The sequence below is a fragment of the Melanostigma gelatinosum genome, assembly GCF_949748355.1.
Source record: "Melanostigma gelatinosum genome assembly, chromosome: 8".
Taxonomy (NCBI): Eukaryota; Metazoa; Chordata; class Actinopteri; order Perciformes; family Zoarcidae; genus Melanostigma; species Melanostigma gelatinosum.
The window spans coordinates 8120182-8140033 of record NC_136641.1 but is presented as its reverse complement, the minus strand read 5'-3'; the positions used below and the strand labels follow the sequence as shown (position 1 = coordinate 8140033).

The 19852-nt window shown below is 41.6% G+C and overlaps 2 protein-coding genes across 4 annotated transcripts in view; both read left to right on the top strand.

The window, feature by feature from the left end:
- trim33 (tripartite motif containing 33) overlaps window positions 1-11230 on the top strand; it is a 23866-nt gene extending 12636 nt beyond the window's left edge. The window contains exons 11-21 of one of the 3 annotated variants that reach the window (XM_079274266.1): window positions 158-214; window positions 443-643; window positions 1110-1242; window positions 1539-1602; window positions 3145-3298; window positions 3698-4140; window positions 4485-4596; window positions 4680-4754; window positions 6880-7032; window positions 8500-8550; window positions 10229-11230. In XM_079274266.1, coding sequence (XP_079130392.1) covers window positions 158-214; window positions 443-643; window positions 1110-1242; window positions 1539-1602; window positions 3145-3298; window positions 3698-4140; window positions 4485-4596; window positions 4680-4754; window positions 6880-7032; window positions 8500-8550; window positions 10229-10471 — 1686 coding nt within the window. In that variant the 3' untranslated portion in view covers window positions 10472-11230. The remainder of the gene's footprint in view (window positions 1-157; window positions 215-442; window positions 644-1109; window positions 1243-1538; window positions 1603-3144; window positions 3299-3697; window positions 4141-4484; window positions 4597-4679; window positions 4755-6879; window positions 7033-8499; window positions 8551-10228) is intronic. The other 2 variants (XM_079274265.1, XM_079274264.1) reach the window with 2 other exon arrangements.
- Window positions 11231-13297: 2067 nt separating this feature from the next.
- On the top strand, window positions 13298-17812 carry slc66a1 (solute carrier family 66 member 1). Its single transcript, XM_079272949.1, has 8 exons — window positions 13298-13331; window positions 13861-14060; window positions 14138-14267; window positions 14686-14773; window positions 15135-15289; window positions 15398-15490; window positions 16145-16330; window positions 16948-17812. Exons 2-8 carry the CDS (start codon window positions 13867-13869, stop codon window positions 17032-17034), a joined length of 933 nt encoding a protein of 310 aa, XP_079129075.1. The 5' UTR covers window positions 13298-13331; window positions 13861-13866; the 3' UTR covers window positions 17035-17812.
- The last annotated feature ends 2040 nt before the right edge of the window (window positions 17813-19852 follow it).

The window sequence follows — 19852 nt, the reverse complement described above, 5'->3', positions numbered from 1 at the left end:
CTTTACAACGCCTCACCAGTGACCTTTACAAATATAGCTGATTATTTGCACAAGTCAAATAATGTGTACAGAGTGAAAATGTACATTTGCTGCCTGCATTTAAGACTAGGAAAGAGAAACCTCCACAATATCCAGCCCCCTTTTTCTTTGTGTCTAGATGTCTATAGAATCTGAGATGAGCGACCAAAGGTTTCGTTTCTTACTACAATCAGGGGTTTGGCACCTTTTTCCTACTTTGTCATTTCTGTCTTGTGCAGCATGCGTCACCCAAATGCATGATCATGCAACGATGTTGTTTTGTACAACAAAATGTCTTGATAAAACTCAGCGAATGACCGATGTCATTGTTACTGTCCTCCCACCTTTTTTTCCCACTTCCTGTCATTGTCCTTCCTTCCCTGATCTTCTTTTCCTTCATCCCTCCATCTCTCTTTCTATGCAGCATTCCAACCCAGGCCATGCAGGCCCTTTCCCGGTGGCATCGCTTCATAATGCCAACCCCACAAGTCCTACCAGTGCAAGTATGGCGGGTGCCCATGCTCACCGCGGCCCTGCCAGCCCCATCATAGGTCCCATCGAGCTCATCCCCTCGGTCACCAATCCTGAGAACCTGCCCTGCCTACCTGAGATCCCGCCTATTCAGGTGTGCACCTTCTAACCATGTATTGGATGTTTGGGTGGGATTTGTAATTTTTTTTTTTTTTTTTTTTTCAGGACCTGCTACTTTTTGAGACTTAGACGTTTGAACTGTAAAATATCAACATTGCTCTCAATTAAAGAAACAAAAAATCTAATGTCAATTGAAATTATCCCATAATTAGCATTACAATAAACATTTGAACTTTTTTAGAGTTTATAATAATGAGTAAAAATATGTAAAATATAGATCAAACCCAAATATGTGAATTTATATATTCAGACCATTGACTAGGAAATGTGTGGATAAGCACAACTACAAACTCTGATGTGGTGAATGAGTAAACAGATATGACACAGGCCAACATTTTCCAAAATTTTCCCTGGTTGAGGGTCAAGTTGACATTAAATATATAAATTTACAACAATCCATTGACCTTTTGAGTAACTTGATTCTCTGTCTGCTTTCCTAGCTTGAGGATGCAGGTTCCAGCAACCTCGGACACCTCCTGTCTCGCTACATCACAGCCAGCACGCAGCATCACCTTGGTTCAATGGACATGAACCCCTCACCTGGACTGTCCACACACTCTCCTGGATCTTCAGGTACCCACACATTCAGGGAGAGGGACTCCCATTCACATCTGACCGAACTTCCTGTTTTATTTTTTATTTTATTTTTTCATTCTTCATTTTCTGTTGATCTAATCACATTCCTGATAACATCAGAGACCTTAAGGATTCTGTGATAAGGATGTAATCCACAAAGAGCAGCCATTGGCTCTAACTGTAATGAAATTTCATGTAAGAAATGAAATTAAACTTTCATGTTCTTGAACAATCAGTAGTGATCACTGCTGCGTCATCTTCACCATTGTCTCCTCTCTTATTTCTGTCTGCAGGTTTGTCAAATGCCCACACTCCAGCACGACCTTCTAGCACGTCCAGCACAGGCAGCAGGGGCAGGTAAGAAGATGTGAAGTTATTATAGTAGCAAAACACCCAGAAAATACACAGTCCAAGTACACCGATTCAATGAATGACATACCTGCAAACTTGTCACTTTTTGGCGAAATTCACCGTTTTGAATAAAAATATATCATCCACGTGAATCATGTAGATCCGTAGAGATTTTTTTGGGGGGGTCAACTGGCCAGCCAGCGTTTCTCACATTGGAGTGAGACGAGGAGAAAAGGTGATGTTTGCAATAGAACATCTTTGATGTGTCGAGTCTTGGCCAATCAGCGTTAAGATGTCTACGTCTTCATTTCCCTCCGTTAAAGTTTAAATTACGTTCTGTACCGTTACAGTTCAGACTTGCTGTGGTAAGGATAACGTACACTGCATCCAAGACTTTGTAGACTGAAAAAAAAGCAAGGTGAATTATCAGAAAGCCTGCAAGCAATAACTCGCACAGCAGGATGTATTGAGAGTGTTCCGTTTCTGACGTGGGCATTCGTGATTAACATATTCTGAAAGATAGAAATGATTGTATTATGATAATAATATATTATTATAAGCTTTTTCCAAATGGTTTTAGTCACGTGTGCTCCATTTCCAACAATGCTACATACAGAAAAGGATCTCATTATTTGACCCCTTGCAGATTTTGTAAGTGCCCTCTAACAAAGAAGCCTTGCCAGACTCAGGACCTTAATCCTATAGAAAATCTGTGGAGGGAGCTGAGAATACGAGTTGCTAAGTATAAGTTTCTTTGTACAGGCGATGGTTCTCGCTACTCTTGCTATCTGTGTTTTTATATGACTAAAACTTTTGAAAATGAGACCTCGGTCTCAATGGATTTTGTCTAAATAAAGGTTACTAATAATAGATCTGAAATACTGATGAATAACTGAATAATAAATTGTTTTTTTGCTTAAAGTAAATGTCTTATCACTTAATGTTCTTCTCAGAGTACACCAGAATGCTTTTAATGCTTTTCATGCCCCCCCCCCCCCCCGACCGGGTTTCGGGTGTCGTGCTTGTCGCCTTTTTCACCTCTTATGAGTTTGCAGGTATGGAATTAAGCAAAGACTTAGCCAAACTTAAAATTCTAAAAATAAATTGGTCAGAGTGACACAATCGGAGTTAGCAAATATGAAGCAACGATCGATACAGACGAGACTTGCTCAAGCTGCAGATGCTCTGAAACAGCAGGAGCCAACGCTGCAGGATGGAGACGAGCTCTGGGCTGCATTTTAAACTAGAAGCAGCAATAGAACAACAGGTTTTGCAACGGCCCCCAGAGACGGGGAGAACATCGGCAAAGACTGCAGGCATTTTTCACACTATATCCCAAACTCCGATAAGAGATATGGTTAGAAATCTGCAAATCTTCCCTTTAGAAAATAAGTTTTAGTTGCCTAACTTTATATACGATCTCAAACACCAAAGGGCCAAATAACAAAAGCACACTGTATGTTTGTCCCGCGCTTGTCGTAGTCGTTAATGAGTTTTAAACAGTTGCGTTAATTATTTCTGCATGGTTTGTTTTTGTGTGTTTTTAAGCTGTAGCTCTGCTGGGAGGGCGGGGCCAGGAGGCGGAGCTCCGGTGGAGCAGGTGAGGGTGAAGCAAGAGCCTGGTACAGAAGACAGCTACAGCTGTCTGGCTTCTTCTCTGAAGACGGAGCGGGGCAAAGATTCCGGGAGGAGTGCCTGCATGGTATGAATACCTTGTTAGTTTTAAAATGTGCGATAAAAGTACTTCAACAAGTATAAATTCAACTAAATACGCTTATATTGTCAACAAAAATGTTTGGTTATTTATCATCTTACCCAAAACTGACAAATGTCCGTGGTAACATATGCTAAAGATGTTTATGCCTGATAACTGTTTACATTGGCTAAATAAGTCAGAACCAGAGGATCCTTCTAACAACATAAAATGTGGTAAATGAAAAGTGAGGAAATAAACTTAGCTCCATGTCATTTTTTTTGTGATATCACTTCTGGGGCGACATACTTACAGACAGTATTGTAAGATATATGTGAGTATAAGACCAGAAGATTATCATCTTGTCTTAAAACCATCTGATGTATTTGTGTGTTTCTTCACCCTCAGATGAGCAGTCCGGAGAACAGCCCCCTTCCTGTATTGGGAGTTGTATCTGCCGGCCAAGATGCTCTCAAGGCTTTAGGGGAGCGCATCAAAACAGAACCCCAATCTGAAACTTCTTGTTCTGGACAAAATGGCTCCAGTGCCGCCGCCTCCTCTTCTTCAAATTTCACTATGACCACCACTACCTCATTATCCTCCGAGAACAACAACAACAGCAGCAGCAGCACGGCAGGCGCTCCCCTCACTAATGGAAACTCCAACAAGGGAACGAGCACCAAAGGGGACGGCACGTTGGCCGGAACAGGCAGTTCTGGTGGGAAAGAGGACGACCCGAATGAAGACTGGTGTGCTGTTTGTATCAACGGTGGCGACCTGCTCTGCTGTGACCGCTGCCCCAAAGTGTTCCACATGAAATGCCATGTGCCCACCATAAAGATCTTCCCAACGTAAGTGATCAGTCTAGGTCGTTTCTTTTGGTGGTGCATTTTTAAAACAATTTAACTGCTGTTGCACACTGCCACGACAGTCACACTGAATGTTTTGGTTATGTTGTGGAAACACTGTGAACATTATTTCTACCCTGTATGCAGAATGGATGAGATGCAACAGTAAAACAGACATTGACAAAGTTGATACCCGGTCTGTAGTAAACAGTCTCATTCTTGCAGAGTCGTCAGTCTAAACGTAATATCTTACCTCATCACCGCAACGTTTGGCTTTAGCTGCAGTTAATTGACCATGCAGATCATGAAAGTTAATGTTAACCCAATGTGTGACTTTTCTGTCTCAGGGGTGACTTTCTTTGCACGTTTTGCCGGAGTGTGACCACCCCCGAGATAGAGTACTGTGACGACAGCAAGAAAGTGAAAGGAGAGCAGGACCTGAGACCAGATGATCAAAGAGTCAGTACAGCCACCACAACCTTCACAGGCCTCCTCGTCATTAGTACAAGGCCACTAATACCTCTCTCTTCACCTCTCTGCAGAAATGTGAACGCCTCCTGCTGCACATCTTCTGTCATGAGCTCAGCGTGGGCTTCAGGGAACCTGTTGCTAGCTCTGTAAGTAGCTCCACATGAGAGAGACACACACACACACACACACAGTTCAGCCAGTTCCACTACCTGATGGCCCAGGTCCTGTCGTCAGTCCTGTTCCTTTCCTTTTGTTTCTTATGCGGTGGCAAAGATGAATTTTTCCTCTTTTTTAATTTTCATTAGTCCGCATTGGAGCTGTCTGTAGGACAAAGACATTCTTAGTCGACTAGCAATCATACAATTTTGTCAACTAATTGATACGTTTTTTTAATCGACAGATCTATAAAAATGAGTTTCTCCACAAACAATCGCACACAAAAGCACCACTTTACATCTCGTGCTTACCGGCGACCAGAGATGTGTGCATAACTTTCAAATGACTAATAGACGAAAGAAATCTTAGTCGATTATAACTAAACAGCTGATTAGTTGTCTAATCGACAAAGAGGGGTCAGCCCTAGTCCACGTACATTCTGGTTGTTGTTCTGCCCAAACAGATTGCACACAGTCACAGGGGTGTTAGACGTAGACACGGTTTGCACTTGGAGCTACAAAGAAAAATATATTGTATCGTGGAAATATTTGTGAAACCCAGTGTAACTGTTGGTTATAATTCCAGTATACTTTTACCCCTTTTGCAAACTAGAACAATTTTGAAATGCACTGCAAACACCTGTCAGCACCTTTTTAGTGTCCCGTGTGCGGATATATTTTTCTTCAATTGATTTTATTGCATACTGTATTCTATCCGTTATGTTCTGCAGTTTATAATTGATTGGTTAGCTCTTGGTAGGCTCATTATTTTGTGAACTCATTAAATCCGTTGAGACATGCTTGTGTTGAAGAGCTGACCAAATTAGCATAATTTCTTATAGCCCTCATGTTGGCAAAGCAGGTGCAATCATAATCATAAACATCTGATTGAGTTTTCAAGTCTTTTAAGTTTGAAAGAAGAAAGTGTAGAAACGTGGATATGTATGTTTGCAGTATTTATTACGTGCTTGGGGGAAATGTTATGCTTGTTTTCTTCACAAAAATCTGCTGTTTTTTGTCAAAGTTTCGCCATTTGTTTTTACTGTGCTCCCTCAGTACAACTTTGTAAGACATTCTTACTTTTGATTACTGTTTGGGGTGTCCTGTCCGTATCAGGGGTACATGCTCTGTGGCCGTCACTGGTTCCATTATGGCTGGGGCCTTTTTGTATGCTTTCCTCCTTACTCTCCCCACATTTCTGTCTCTTTTGTCAAGGTATCAAACAAAGGCAAAAATGGCAGAATAATCGTCTTAGAAATAAATTACTGTTCACCTAGCACTGTATGTGTTGAGAACCTTCCTGGAACTGCGTGGGTCATCCCTCCAGCTACAGCTTACCACACTGAGCACACAACAAAAAAGTTGCTTTTAAGTCTAATGGGATATTTGAGACCTTTTTGATATGCGGTTTGTGTGAGTTACACACTTGTTTCATTGATTCAGCAGCATTTCATGTAGGGCTATAATAGTAATAGGCTTTTACTATTTGTAGTTCTTTCCGTCAGTGGGGGCGTAGTCAGGATGTGCGGGTTGACTCACAGGTTTGGTGTGTTTGGATAAGCTTACTAGAAAATATCAAGTTATTAATAATTTACAGAAACATTGCATGGAATAATCCACAGCGCTCAGTCCGCACCTACGTTTATTTATGTTAACGAAACACAAGTAATATTCCTTTAAGAAAGTTGATTTAATCAAAAGAGACTAAACTCATTTATCCGATTAATCACTTTGAGGATTTTGTTCGAAGATATGTTTTTTTTTTTTTTAGGGAGATGACATCATAAAATATGACAACAGATATTAAGAGCTTTATTGGAATGCCCCAATTGAAGCTTTAAATGTAAAAAATAAGGTACAGTCCTATATTCATGGGACAACAACTCAGCAAGGCATTGAAACCATCTATGAAACGGGGAAAAAAAGTTTGTCTTTCCAACACTTAATTCTCTGGGTATCACAGAACTACTTTGTTGTATGCCAAAATTGAAACCTAAGCTATCCTCAAAAAGCAAGCCACATTGTCCTCCGCCTCTGGTGTTCAAGCCAAATACAAACTTGTCGACATCCTTTGATGCCGTTGGAGATGTTGTCTGACCCAGTTTTGTTTAACCAGGTGCCGAACTACTTCAAGATCATCAAGCAGCCCATGGACCTGAAGAAGGTGAAGAGGAGGCTACAGTTACGAAGCTCCCAGTACTACCGCACCATCCAGGAGTTTGTGTCCGACATGCGTCTGATCTTCATAAACTGTGCAAATTACAACGAGGTGAGCGGCATGAATCCTGAGCCTGCTTTGGAGAATGGCTTCCACTTGTGTGCGTGTGCATGCAGACAAGGGTTAGACTGATATGAGTCGGAGTTTAAATTGCCACCCGCTAATTGAACATCTTCGATTGAATCATTTGACCATTTTAAGGCTCCGAAGATATTTGGTATTAGGTCTGATATATTACCTAAATATATTAGTCTAACCTTGTGTGAAGACACAGCCTGACGTTGGAAAAGAAAGTGGGAATGGGTGCTGCTTACGGCCGGCAATGTGCGTACAGTTCTGTACACCTACTAACATTGGCTGTCGGGGGTGATGGAGTATCGAGGCGCCACTGTGCTTTCATCACACCCACTGCCGTAACGCTGTCTGAACCCTGTTAATGACACTGTCTGCATCACAATGGTTTGGTTTTTAATGGGTCACTATGGTTACTTCATTCGTCTATTGGGGAAATTATTTACTTGAACGTATACTGGATGTATTTATTTGTTGTGGGTATCCGCTTAATGGCTTATGATCTCATAAACTCATAAAATGTGTAATTCAGTCTAGCTTGATATGTCATCTAGAGGGATCCACTATAAAGGATACTTTATTCATAATATTTATTATGATCATGTGTTTCTCCTTCCAAACACATATGGGAGCTTTTACTTTTTCTAGAAGTTAACAATGTGTGGAATGACTGCCCTGAGACATCACTTTATTTGGCCAGTGTTGATCTCAGGACAACTTCACCATACATATGACATTATAATCTAACAAAAATCTAATCTTTCCAGGCACGATCATTGCAACACGTTCTGATGAACTAGTACCAACAAAATATAGATTATCAGCTAAGGACGGCTGTCCTGTTGAATGCCATCCCTGTCGAGAAAAATCAGCCTACGTACCAATTCATGGAATTAAAAAACAAATCAAACAAAAAACATAATGAAAATTCCATTTTTCAATGATGATGAGCAGCAGTTCTTAAGCACTGGATACGTGAAGCCTTTGATGGTGTTAATAGCATTCTCAGAGACACTTCTTTTCTACTTCTGTAAACTATTTCTGTCAGCTACAGTTAAATAATCTGGCTGATTCATTTCTGTGATTATATCAGTTGTTAAAACATTTACACAGAAGTGGTGAAGAAACATTTAAAGAGAAATGGTGAGGAAACAGACAGAACTGTCTATAAAAAGAAAAAAAAGAAGTGCATTGTATTTACCAGCATAGAGAGATGTTGACATTGTCACACGTTCCTGGTAGCTTCCTGTAGAGGAAGGAAGACCTGCAGACAGAGTGCAGACTTTACTTGCTGTTCATTTCTGCTGAAACAACCTCTAGGCTCGAGCACAGTAGGCCGTAAACAGATCTCTGATCTGTTATTATTTAACCTGCCTGTGCTGTGAACTCTTTTCTCCCCCCCCCTGCTGCTTCACTGTTTGTTATAATGTTATTGCCCCTTTTTAGATGTCTCGCATAATCCAGGTTTATGATGAGGAGAAACAGATTAATATGCAGGTAAGCCATTTCAAATGGAGAACAGATGTCTGGTCTCCTCCCACTGAGGCTCCAAGAAATGTTTTTGCCCTTCATCTTAGCATAGCGAATTCATGAGCAGTCATACGGCTTCAAACTACAGAAATTGGGCGTAGAACGACTGAAAAATGGATTACATGTCGTTCCATTTAATCCTCATGAGAGGTGGTAAGAACTGGGTTAGCGGTTACAGGGTCTGGAGGTCTAATTATTCATGTGCTATTTGCTTCAGAGGTCTTGAAACCAGTTTATTTAAGGGGCAAGGATACTCCGTCTGTGTTAGCCCATTTCTGTATCTTTCTGAAATCGACACGCCTTACGAACCACTTCTTTTTAATTCTAGCCTACATGTGGTTGTTTCTACAATGCAAAACATAATGTAGTATAGGTGTGTTTTGTAATTTGTCAGCGGCTGTGCAATCTGACATATAATTAATCCTAAATAATTTCTGTCTTTTATATTTCAACGGCATGTAAACATAGATTTAAAGGTTCTCGATTCAGATCATGTTGACAGAGCTGACTGTGTTTACCTGGCGGGGGAGCAGGAGCGACGCAGCAGCCGGATGTTATAATTAACTGTGACTGCCGTATGAGCGCAGGGCGGCGGCGGCCATCAGCCAGCCAGCAGGGTGCCGAAATGCACTTGCTACATAAACAAAGCACAGGGAAACTCTGATTATCCAGGTAGACGTTGCTCCACCATCTCTTTACATGGCAAATAGTTGTTTGCTGCTTCATTAATAGCTCTGACATAACCATCTATTCTTTATATTAGAGTCTAATACTACGTTTATATGCATATAACATATTCCTATATACGTACACAATTACTTATAGAGGGACTTTAACCCCAGGCTGAAAAGCAGTGTGTTGCTGCCCTCTAGTTTCAAGGTTTACGCCCGTTTCCCGTTATGACCACAACCAGCTTCACTGATCGCTGTGGTTGAGTGCGGTCACAAGTGTACACTGTTGAACCTGTAACCATTTGTACTTTACTGCAGCAAGTTGCAAAGTCAAACCACTGGAGGTCAGCAAATACAAGATTTCCGGTGTGTGTTAGGTAGCTGCCTCATGTGAAAAGGGCTCGTTTCCTGTAGCTGTCAGGTTTTATTTTGGGGAATTCAGGCTTTGGAGTTATTTAGTGCCAGCAGAGTTATAAAGTTGTAACATGTTGGTGTTAATTTAAACTCCTAACAGTCCTAGTATTAACACAATCTCATATTTATTTATTTTTTGGTTTGCTGTGTTCTTTTCATGTAACATCAACATTTTTTTCCCCCTGTGTCAGTCGTGGTATCAACTATTTAAAATGTTCATGTTCTCCTAACTGGTTCTTAACGAGCAGGAAGTATTTAAACCTAGCCTAAATTATATGTTGACCCTCATCTATGATTGTGTAAATGCTTCATGGAGCCACAGTGGGACGGGGCGGTAGGATATCTCTGCTCTGTACAGCAACGTTGAGCTGGGGCCACCCTACCACTAGGAGTCTTAACCTGATCTAATTTGTCTCCTCATTCTCCCCTTCCTCTGCCCTGCTTCATCCCATTTATTTATCCTGCTCATTGTACTCATTCCCCCTGCTGCCTCCATATCACTCTTTACCCTCTTCTCTTCCCCCCTCCTCCTCCTCCTCCCTCTCCTCCTCCTCCGGCAGGTGGGATCAGAGATGGCGATATCTGGCAAGGCAGTAAGCCTGTACTTCGAGGAGAAGTTGCAGGAGATGTTCCCTGGGCAGAGCTTCCCGGAAACACCAGAAACACCAGAAACACCGGAAACACCCGACACCGATTGCCCGGAAAAGATGGACGATGGCGACACGGACGACTCTGAGGACTACTTCATACAGCCCAGACGCAAACGGTTGAAAACGGACGAGAAAGTGGTCCACATCAAGTGAGAACCATTCACAGAAGAAAGAAGAGAAGTGTAAAGACTGTCTTCTTCAAATCTACACTTCTCTTTTGTTTGAGGCAGCAGACAAAAAACGACAAGATTCACTGTACAAACTGCTTTGGGTTATCTCATCCTCGCCTTGGAAGAACAACTGTCGACTACATTAATAAACATCTGCCTTCAACAGAACTCTTAAAGACAGAAACATAGAAGAGCTGCATTCCCTCCTTATTTCATGGATGCTCAAGAACCCGCCTGTACAGATATTTGATGTAGAACTTGTTTTGCAGTAGTTAAGTTAATGATTGCTCTTTTCTTTTCTATCATCCATTTTCATTGGTAGATTTGTTGTGACGGTTGCTTTATAAAATGTTCGATTCCTCCATTGCCAGTTCTTAATGTATTATGTCTATACTTTGACATGAAACCAAGTATTTGTATTACTTTGAGGAAGCATTGTGTAAATAAGAGAATCTAGCCCACTGAAGGGATTCCTACGGTATAGATGTTTGGTCGCGTCATCAATAAAACCTGTTATTGAAATATATTAAAGAAAATGTTGTGGCGTTGAGTAGGTTTTGGGATCGTCAGCGAGCTCTTAAACGGAGCAGTTCAACAAAAAACAACAAAACCTATTTCCACACATCCTTGGTATTTAGCCATGCAGATGATTTTGGTTCAATTTGCCCAAGATTCCTGCATTCAAAATGTCCGTTATTTCAATTGTGGTGCGTACACATTTAACAGCTGCATCTCTTTACAGAAAGTGTCTACTTTGAAAAGTACACATGGTAACATTATGTACTATACTTATTTTGAAAGTACATGTCCTAAACCAATGCAATAAAGTGATTTCAATGGTGAACTTTACACAGTACATCAAAATGGTTTATGGCTCTATGCCAAGAAGAAGCACGTTGACTCCATAAACGATATCGCAGCCTCCGCTAATGCGTTGCAAGATTCAGTCCCCTCTTACTGGCGTTACGAGCACTTTGACACAATAAACTGAACCAGAGGTTGAAGTCACATTACAAGAAGCACGCGATGACAGTGGGAACTTGCTTTATTGCTGCGGTCCTCAAAATATGCACGCACGAGCTGACATCAGCGTGTATGGTGCCGAGTCCTCAGTCTGACAGTCTGCTGACCACCTTTCAACATCTTGAACATTTCCCCAAGTAGCTCTGGAACAAATCCCCTCGTGTCTTTTTCCACCGCAGTCGGACATCGTGTTTGCGCGTCTCTTCGCGGTGGGATGTTTTTCTCTTGGCAACTGATTGCTCATCTCAAACACTATTAACCAGGACAATTAGTTTCGATTTAAAAGTAGCCTCTTTTGCGATAACGATAATTATCCATCGCAGTCGCCTCTTTTGCGATAACGATAATTATCCATCTCATCATCGTAACATTTAACAAAATGAGAAGATCACTGCGAGATCATTTGCATACAAGCTCGCTTTACTCAGGATTTACTCACGTGGACCTGGTAATGTTATGGACCTGGTTGTTTAGTTTACTTTAGTTTACTAGTTGCTAATTTTATTTAATTAATACCACTATATTCATGGTATATACTGTGCATTTCTATTTTCTATTCTATTCTAGCTTATTTTTTATTAATCTATTCCTTCAATTCAATATCTGCTCTGTTTTATTGTCCTGTAGATATTGTGCATTCCATATGTCATATTTTATTTTACTCTGTAAATTGCTGCTGCTACAAACTAATTTCCCCCTGGGGATAAATAAAGTTTACATCTATCTATCTATCTTATATAATCACCTATAGGTGTATTTTCTGGCAGCTACATACTAAAATGCAAAGTTAGTTGAAGAATGTCGGAGGCCTCGGGGCTAATGACTGAATTACCATGTGGAGATACATCTAATTTGACGAAGCTTGTAGATGTGTGATGAGATATGTGAAATGTGTGAACTCTGGAACATCAAACAGTTTGTCCCGGTTCTTCTACATATCAATGGCCAAATCGCAAAACCTCCTATCTGCCTATTTTTCTAAGAAGAAAACCTCCTATCTGCACTTTGAGAGGCACTAATACCTAGTCGGTATTGTTAACACATAATAATATAGTCCAAAAACAGTGTATTGTGTATCGGGTATCCTTAACAAATAGCATTCTGCAAGAAAACAAGTTTCTTTTAGTTTTCTCAAAAAAGTGCATTTTTCAGATCGGATGTTTTGATCTTGGGTCATCGATATGTAACAATAACATGACAGCATTCCGCTGCCTTGTTCCACAGCCTTAACCAATGTTATAGACGTTTTACAATCGTCTATGACAGTCTCTACCAAAGAATATTATACACTGATATTGATCCTGAACTTTAATCAGAATAGTTAGTTCATCAATCTTCAAATCGTAACAAATCCATAAGGAGAAAGGAATCCGTTATCGAGAGCTCTACGATCAATTACAGACGTTTTGTTTTTCCAGAAAACATTTTATGATGACCATGGGTGTGCTGTGGATCAAGTGAGGCATCAAAACAATCTGATGCAAAAAAACAACGTGTTCAAATGTAGTATCGACAACATGGAGGGATGTCTGGCACACATGTACAATCCTCGGCGAGGGATAATCTTATTAAAGTGACGAAATGTACATTCTTGGAGCCGGATCTCAAGTCACGTGCCACTTCCTCGACGTGCCTGCAGTGACGCTTCAATCCACCGACCAATCAGCTCGCGGACTCAGGCCCAGCTGCTTTATCTGCCTGCTTCCGAGTTGTTTCCAGTGTCGGAAAAGTTGTTGTTCAGTTAAGGATTCTGTCGGAAAGTCAGCGGCCACACAGGCAAGATACATCTGCTTTACTCATTTATATCCGGTCATTCTTCGGTAATTATGACGTCATCCAACTGTCTATTCGTCGGTAGTTTAAGTTATAACCTAATGTCAGCTAAGTGGCTAACAATTCATCTGATTTAACGTCATTCTGTGGTTTCTGATCAGCGCATTTTGTGTGAAACAAGTATGTTTTCTGTAGTTGAGCGATGCATGAATGAAGACACACACACGGCAACACTTCATTCCGCTGTGTTGTTCTAATCAGCTAACAGAATAATGTGGATAAACGGACTGTTTGGATGTTTTTAGTTGCGCAACAGACTTTGACCCAGTTGCGACCTCGTTAACTGGACACCGGTGTTCAGTCATGGGCTGTGTTGGTCTCCTTGCTGTTTTGTTTACGGCTGATTCAACCCGTGTTGACGCTCCGACAACTCCACATGTGTGCCATATGGTTAGATCAGTGGCTACATGTTCTGCTGGCTTATGAAGCATCGCGATGTAACCTGTTAGCGAGAACTGAAGCCGTGGAATAAGGATGTTATGTGTTTTTAATAAACACAGACCTCTTTCTCTCCAGCAGACTATGAGGACAGACGGAGTCCTCACGCGCGGTGCCTCTGGATTGACCACTCAAGACGGAAACCTCACCTCCCTTTGCCCCAACGGGTCCAAATGGGTCTGGGAAGGGTTTGGGGAATGTGCCCAGGATGCGAGGGACATGGCCAGCGTTTACCTGGGCCTCCTGTCCATCCTCTGCTTCATGGTGTCTTCACTTCCGTAAGTGTTTGTGCCTCTCAGAGGAAGTGCTCTCTCATCTGATCATAATGTGTAATTGTGACTGGTTGTGATTGCAGACAGTACTACAGCTCGTGTAAAACGGGGAACATGGACAGTGCCCTCTCTATTTGGTTCCTGCTGCTGTGGTTGGGAGGTGACACCTGTAACCTGGTGGGCTCCTTCTTGGCGGACCAGCTTCCGCTTCAGGTGACTTGTAGTGGTTTTAATGTAAATCATTGTTTTTGGTCTATAAAATGTCAAAAGGAATGATCATTAGAAGTCATGAAAACCCGAAATAAAAAAATGATTGAGATTTTCTTTTTCATTCAAAGAAACTAAATTATGACTTTTTTTTAAATAATGGGATGACAAAAAAACGAACAAATTGTCCCATTTTAGAGCCGTTATCTGCTAATTATTGTTTGTGCCTTGATCAGGGACTTGATTGAATAATTGTTATTCAAATTATTATTGATCATTTTTCTGGTAATTGACTAATTAATTACTTGACTATTCATGTAAAATAATGACAATAGTTGTTTTAAGTGAATTCAATTGTATTGGCTGTTTGTGTGAAAGAAAAAATGTTTTTTTCACAACTTGTGTCTTTCTCCTTGTCATCCAGACATATACAGCCGTTTATTATGTTATTGCTGACGTGGCGATGCTGGCCATGTACTTATACTACAAGATATGGCACAAGATGTTAGACAGTGAGTGGGTTTTCTTTCTTTCACTGCTCAATTTTTTACAAATGCACAATATAAGAACCACATTCGTGTTTAGTTGATTTCTTGATTCAGCCACTACTGAGGCACTGCTTATTTCTGAGATCAGTTTTTATCTGACTTAGCTGCCTAATGAACAAGCGTCTCATATCAGTGCCAAGGAACAATGATCCAACACTAGTCCAGACAGAGGAAGAGGGTGATCACTGTACCCGGTTATGTCATCACATGCCTCACGTCGCTGCGTTTGTTCCGCTGCTGGTGAACTCTGACCCTTGTCTGGAGGAATGTGCTTCGATGTCTTTCCCGGTATTGATGCTGAACCCAGGTGTTGTCTCTTCCCCAGGCAGGAGGGTTTTGCACGTGGTGGGTGTAGCCTGTGTCCTGGGCTTCACCACAGGCCTTGCCCCCCTCCCTGGATTAGGTGCCCAACATGAAGTTGTTCCTTCTGGGTTCAGAGGTCGCGCCTTGCTCTCAACCTCCGATGTTAGTCACATCAAGGTGAGTCATATTCATTTGTTTATTAGGGACCAGAGGGGGGTCAATTAATTTTGTCTGGCTTTTTACTTGTGGTGTAATGTTGTTGTGTCTGCCTCTCTGTCGCTTCAGACTTTTACCACTAAAGAAATCATTGGATTCTCCATCGGCTCAGGGTCGTCAGTCCTCTACCTCTTTTCCAGACTTCCCCAGATGTACACTAATGTGAGTATGACGAAGTGCTTCCTGCTGCACATGTGTCAATTCCTTTGTAACACTGGCTGCATACTGTAGATGTTGGCTGATACTAATACTTATGCTAACACTAAAAACAAATGTCTGATAATAATAATTAGAGTGAGTATCCTCGTAATATTACTTCAGCATCACTGTATATTTTGCACTTTCAAATGTTGTTTCTATTTTTGTAATTGCACGTATTTTCTTATTACACGAATGTTGGTTAAAGTGCTTCCAATGCAACAAGTTCTAAACAATAAAATTAGAGGAGTCTCGTATTGGGTCAGGTATCCACGGGTACCCAATAAGTAACATTCATAAAATATTTCCAAATTTAAAATGATAAGTAAAGATAAATAAGATATGCATAAATGCACGTGAAATGATAATCATGGACAAAAAACAGCTGGAAAAGCATTACAAGTTGTGTTTTGATGAAAAATGTATATCAAAGTGAAAGAGACGACATTAAATGTCGCTGAAAGCTGAGCAGTCAGAAGGAGAGCTCGGACGATTGCCTCAGCAATCTGCACACATCACTCTGGTGGACAATGTGTGGTGGCTGTGTATAGCGTCCTCTATTCCTTTTAAAAAAAGGGTTTGTGGTCCCCCCCCCCGTCCTCTCACTTCTCCCCACAGTTCAAGAGGAAGTCGACAGAGGGGGTTTCTTTCTTCCTGTTCGCGCTGGTCATCCTGGGAAACTGTACGTACGGCCTGAGTGTCCTGCTGAAGAACCCTGATGAGGGCCAGGGCGAAAAAAGCTACATAATCCATCACTTGCCCTGGCTCATCGGAAGCCTCGGCACCCTCTCCTTAGACCTCTTTGTATCCTTTTAAAGAATTACTGGAAAGCATGGGCCGTCGTTGCCGGGCCTCTGGGCTCTCTATTTATCCCCACCTACATGCTACATTTTAGGCAGTGCTGAGCTGGAAGAGGGGACACTTAATCAGATGGGTTTGGGTCTCGTGACTGTGTGTCTTGAAATACAATATGCAGTATCAAAGGTCGAAGCACTCGCAGGGAAATTAGCTTGTCACAAGCAAAGAAACAAGGCTGTAGAAGCTGCACTAGTGCCTCCTGGAGGCCATGTGCTTCTTTGCACCCCAGAAAAGTGGTGGACTTGAGTGTGCAGTGGCTTGCTGCTTTCGTTTTCAATGAATATTATAGAAGAGGTAGAAACATGTGACTTGATGATGAGCGGGTGTTTTTATTTTATGGGCAAGCTCTTGGGGAATCCAATCCTGTACATCCGATGTAAAGGAGTCTGGTATTCAGTAAAGTATATTTGTAACACCATGAATAACGGTCACTTCATGTATTTATTTCATCACTTTATGGTTAAATATGATCTCAAGTTTGTCGTTGTTTGTGTTTCTAGCTGCATAAAAAAAAAAGACACTTTCCCGGGATTTCTTTAGCTTTCCTTAACGTTGTGGTTCAGATCTGCATCCAGTTCTTAATTTACAGCAAAGCTAAGCTGGAGGTGGACGGCGGCCGCGGTGAGACAAAGCCTCTTATTGGGAGCTAAGCCCAGAGTGTACTGGTGGGACACGAACGGACACTCGCTTCCAGTGAATCCTCAAAAATCATCCCCTCCAACAGGATCGGGATGAAAGAACATTTTAGTGAGATTTGATCGTGTAATTTATTTTGCTCTTTTCATGTTTACACTTTTCTTTTATCTGCAAAAGTACTGTGGCAGATGAAGTCCTTCCCCTGGAGTTCAGCTGCAGTGATGTGATTCACGATTCTCTTCATGTTCGAGTTTTTAAAGGGACGATTGAAGGTTTTCAGGTGTCGCACATGGATTAGAAACTCCTCCTGTCAACCCGAAATCCTCCTGATTTTAGGTCACAACCTCAATTTGATTCTCAGACCTAATCTAGATGTCAGAATTCTGCTGGCCGGGGGTGACCGGACCACACCGAGGTTTCTCTCCGAGTATTCTGGTGTTTTTAAGTTGCCAAACACTTTGACGGCGTTGACGCTTAACCGCTGCATGAAGCCCAGTTTCATCCTGCTGCAGTGACGGGTCTGACCACAAAAGAAGAAATGTTTTGCAAAACATTTCCAAATGTAAATTCTATTCAGTCAATTTGTAATAGATGTTTCCACCAAGTGCTTTAATCACAGGTTTGAGAATTGTTTTTTTTGTTCATTTTAGATATATTTTTTATTTGTAGTGATATGCTGGTGATACAAGTAACAACATACTACTGTGTTTTATTTACACACGCTCGTTGCTTCATTCTCACTGTTTTGCACAACAAAAGGTAATTTTGTCCTTTGAGAAATATTGAATAGGTCAGTGTACTGTAAAAATTAAACAATAAATAAGTCATTTTCTCTGTTCTGTTTTGATTCTGGGCTGATTATTATTATTTATTTATTTCTCTACGAATTAAAAAACACTCTGGGTTCGCTTCCTCCCCTACAGTTTACGCTCTTCACCTCCCTCTTTTTTTCAGCCCAGCAGAGGTCAAGGCCTGCTCTTGGCCTTGATGTAGACCTTTACCCCTTTGCCTTTGCTAACCTCAACCCCTGCTGACTGTGTTCGACCTGCTCCTGGGAGGCCTTGACAGCCGTGTTGTTTTTCGTCATTAGCAGATTCACACTGGCCCCTCAGTTGCTCCCTCCTCCCTCATAACACCCACGCATGCACACACTTTCCCCCGCTATCAAACATAATGCAATCACGCATGGTCAACCAGTAAGGGCCCACCCACTGAGTGTGTGTGTGTGTGTGTGTGTTGTGAAACAGTGGCAGAGAGATTGCTGAGCGGGTTGGAGAGTTAGCAGGAAGAACAGTGATAGGGAACATCCATCCATCACAATGCATGAACAACAGGCTGTTTATAAACACTCCATACTGGGAATTTGTTAATGAGATGATTCCAGTTGCTAAAAGTAGTGCAGGAACGGGGTCCCTTGTGACTCGGAGAGGTTGCCAGTTCAAATCCCTAGTCCAACCAAAAGGCCCCATGCGGGGGGATTTTATGGTAAATTTAGGATAGTGTTGAAAATATATTTAATTGACCATGTCAGACACCCTACACGTTACCTCTGAATGCTATTGTTGCCCAGTTTCACTTTTCACGGTTCCCTCAAATATTCCCCATAAAAGGTGTATAAATAATGTATCCTCCTCACTGACAGACTTCTGTCCTGCAAGAGAACATTGACAGGAAAAGAAGATCTTTGGTTAGGTTTCCGCACGTCCAGCTAAAACACACATCAAGAGCAGCAGTCTGTTTACTCTGTGTGATGATATATGTGTGTGTGTGTGCGTGCGATTGTGTGTGTGTGTTAGGATGGAGGCTGGGCTGAAGTCAACATGACAAAAAGTTAGTTAGTTGGACAAAGGGAGAGGACGTCGGGACGCTCGGTGCAACAGGAAGGCTCCCACCATCAGCGGTGAGTCCACCACCTCTGCTCCTAACTAACACAACTGCAACATTAACAGAATTGTTCATTGGCCAACGCACAGATCTTTGACCTAAAGAGCAGCACGTTACCATCCTGCAGTCTGAATCAGTCTCGTCTATGAGGGTTTAAAAAAAGGGACTTTTTGACATTTACATTTGTCATATTTCTGCTGCTCTGTGTTCAACCCTTCGTTGCAATTTCAATGCAATTCCAGCCAGAACAGATCTTCAATGTGATTCACACCAGCTGATCAAAGGCCCAGGTGTTAATTAATGATGGCCAGTTTCTACATGCTGCATTAGGATCCAGTGGGGTCGTATTTTTATGAAGGAATTTTATGTATTTATTTTATATATCCAGCATGCTGAAACATAGAAAACGTAGTGACCTCAACAGATCATAGGAAATGGTTTCAAACAAATCATTTTACTTGTGACAACTGATATTTTACATTTAACATTCCTTCCCTTGATAGCGAAGTAAACCCCCAACCACACTCACTCACATATGCTCAAACATAAGCTGTGAACTTTACTCACGAACCCAAGGCCACTTTAATGTAAGTGTCAGTTTCCTGCGAGGATCAGTAAACAGTCCCAACCATTATCGAGCTGCAGCTACCAGCCAGCAGCTCTCCGATAAAGAGGAGCTGGCGGCTTGGAGGAGACGTCCTGAACAGGATTTACGATGTGCCGAATTTATCTCAGGGCTTTTACTGTGAGTGATTCAGGACTAATGAGTTCAGGAGGTTTGCACATGCACATGCCATCACTTAGTTTGAGGAAAAGTTGACTTCTTTGCCATTTTCTGTTTGCTTTGTTTAAGTTTACATTGAAATGCTATAGACCTTGCTCTTGTTTCTCTGGCGTTCATCTCATCATTTTGGTACAGTTAGTTGGTTCACAGAACACAACCTAATT

What these genes read in the sequence shown, in the direction of transcription:
- slc66a1 (XM_079272949.1), top strand. Translation starts at nt 13,867, where the DNA reads ATGAGGACAGACGGAGTCCTCACGCGCGGTGCCTCTGGATTGACCACT. An exon ending in ATGGCACAAGATGTTAGACA is followed by an intron (nt 14,774 to 15,134) that starts GTGAGTGGGTTT and finishes TCTCTTCCCCAG; the next exon opens with GCAGGAGGGTTTTGCACGTG. An exon ending in CCGATGTTAGTCACATCAAG is followed by an intron (nt 15,290 to 15,397) that starts GTGAGTCATATT and finishes CTGTCGCTTCAG; the next exon opens with ACTTTTACCACTAAAGAAAT.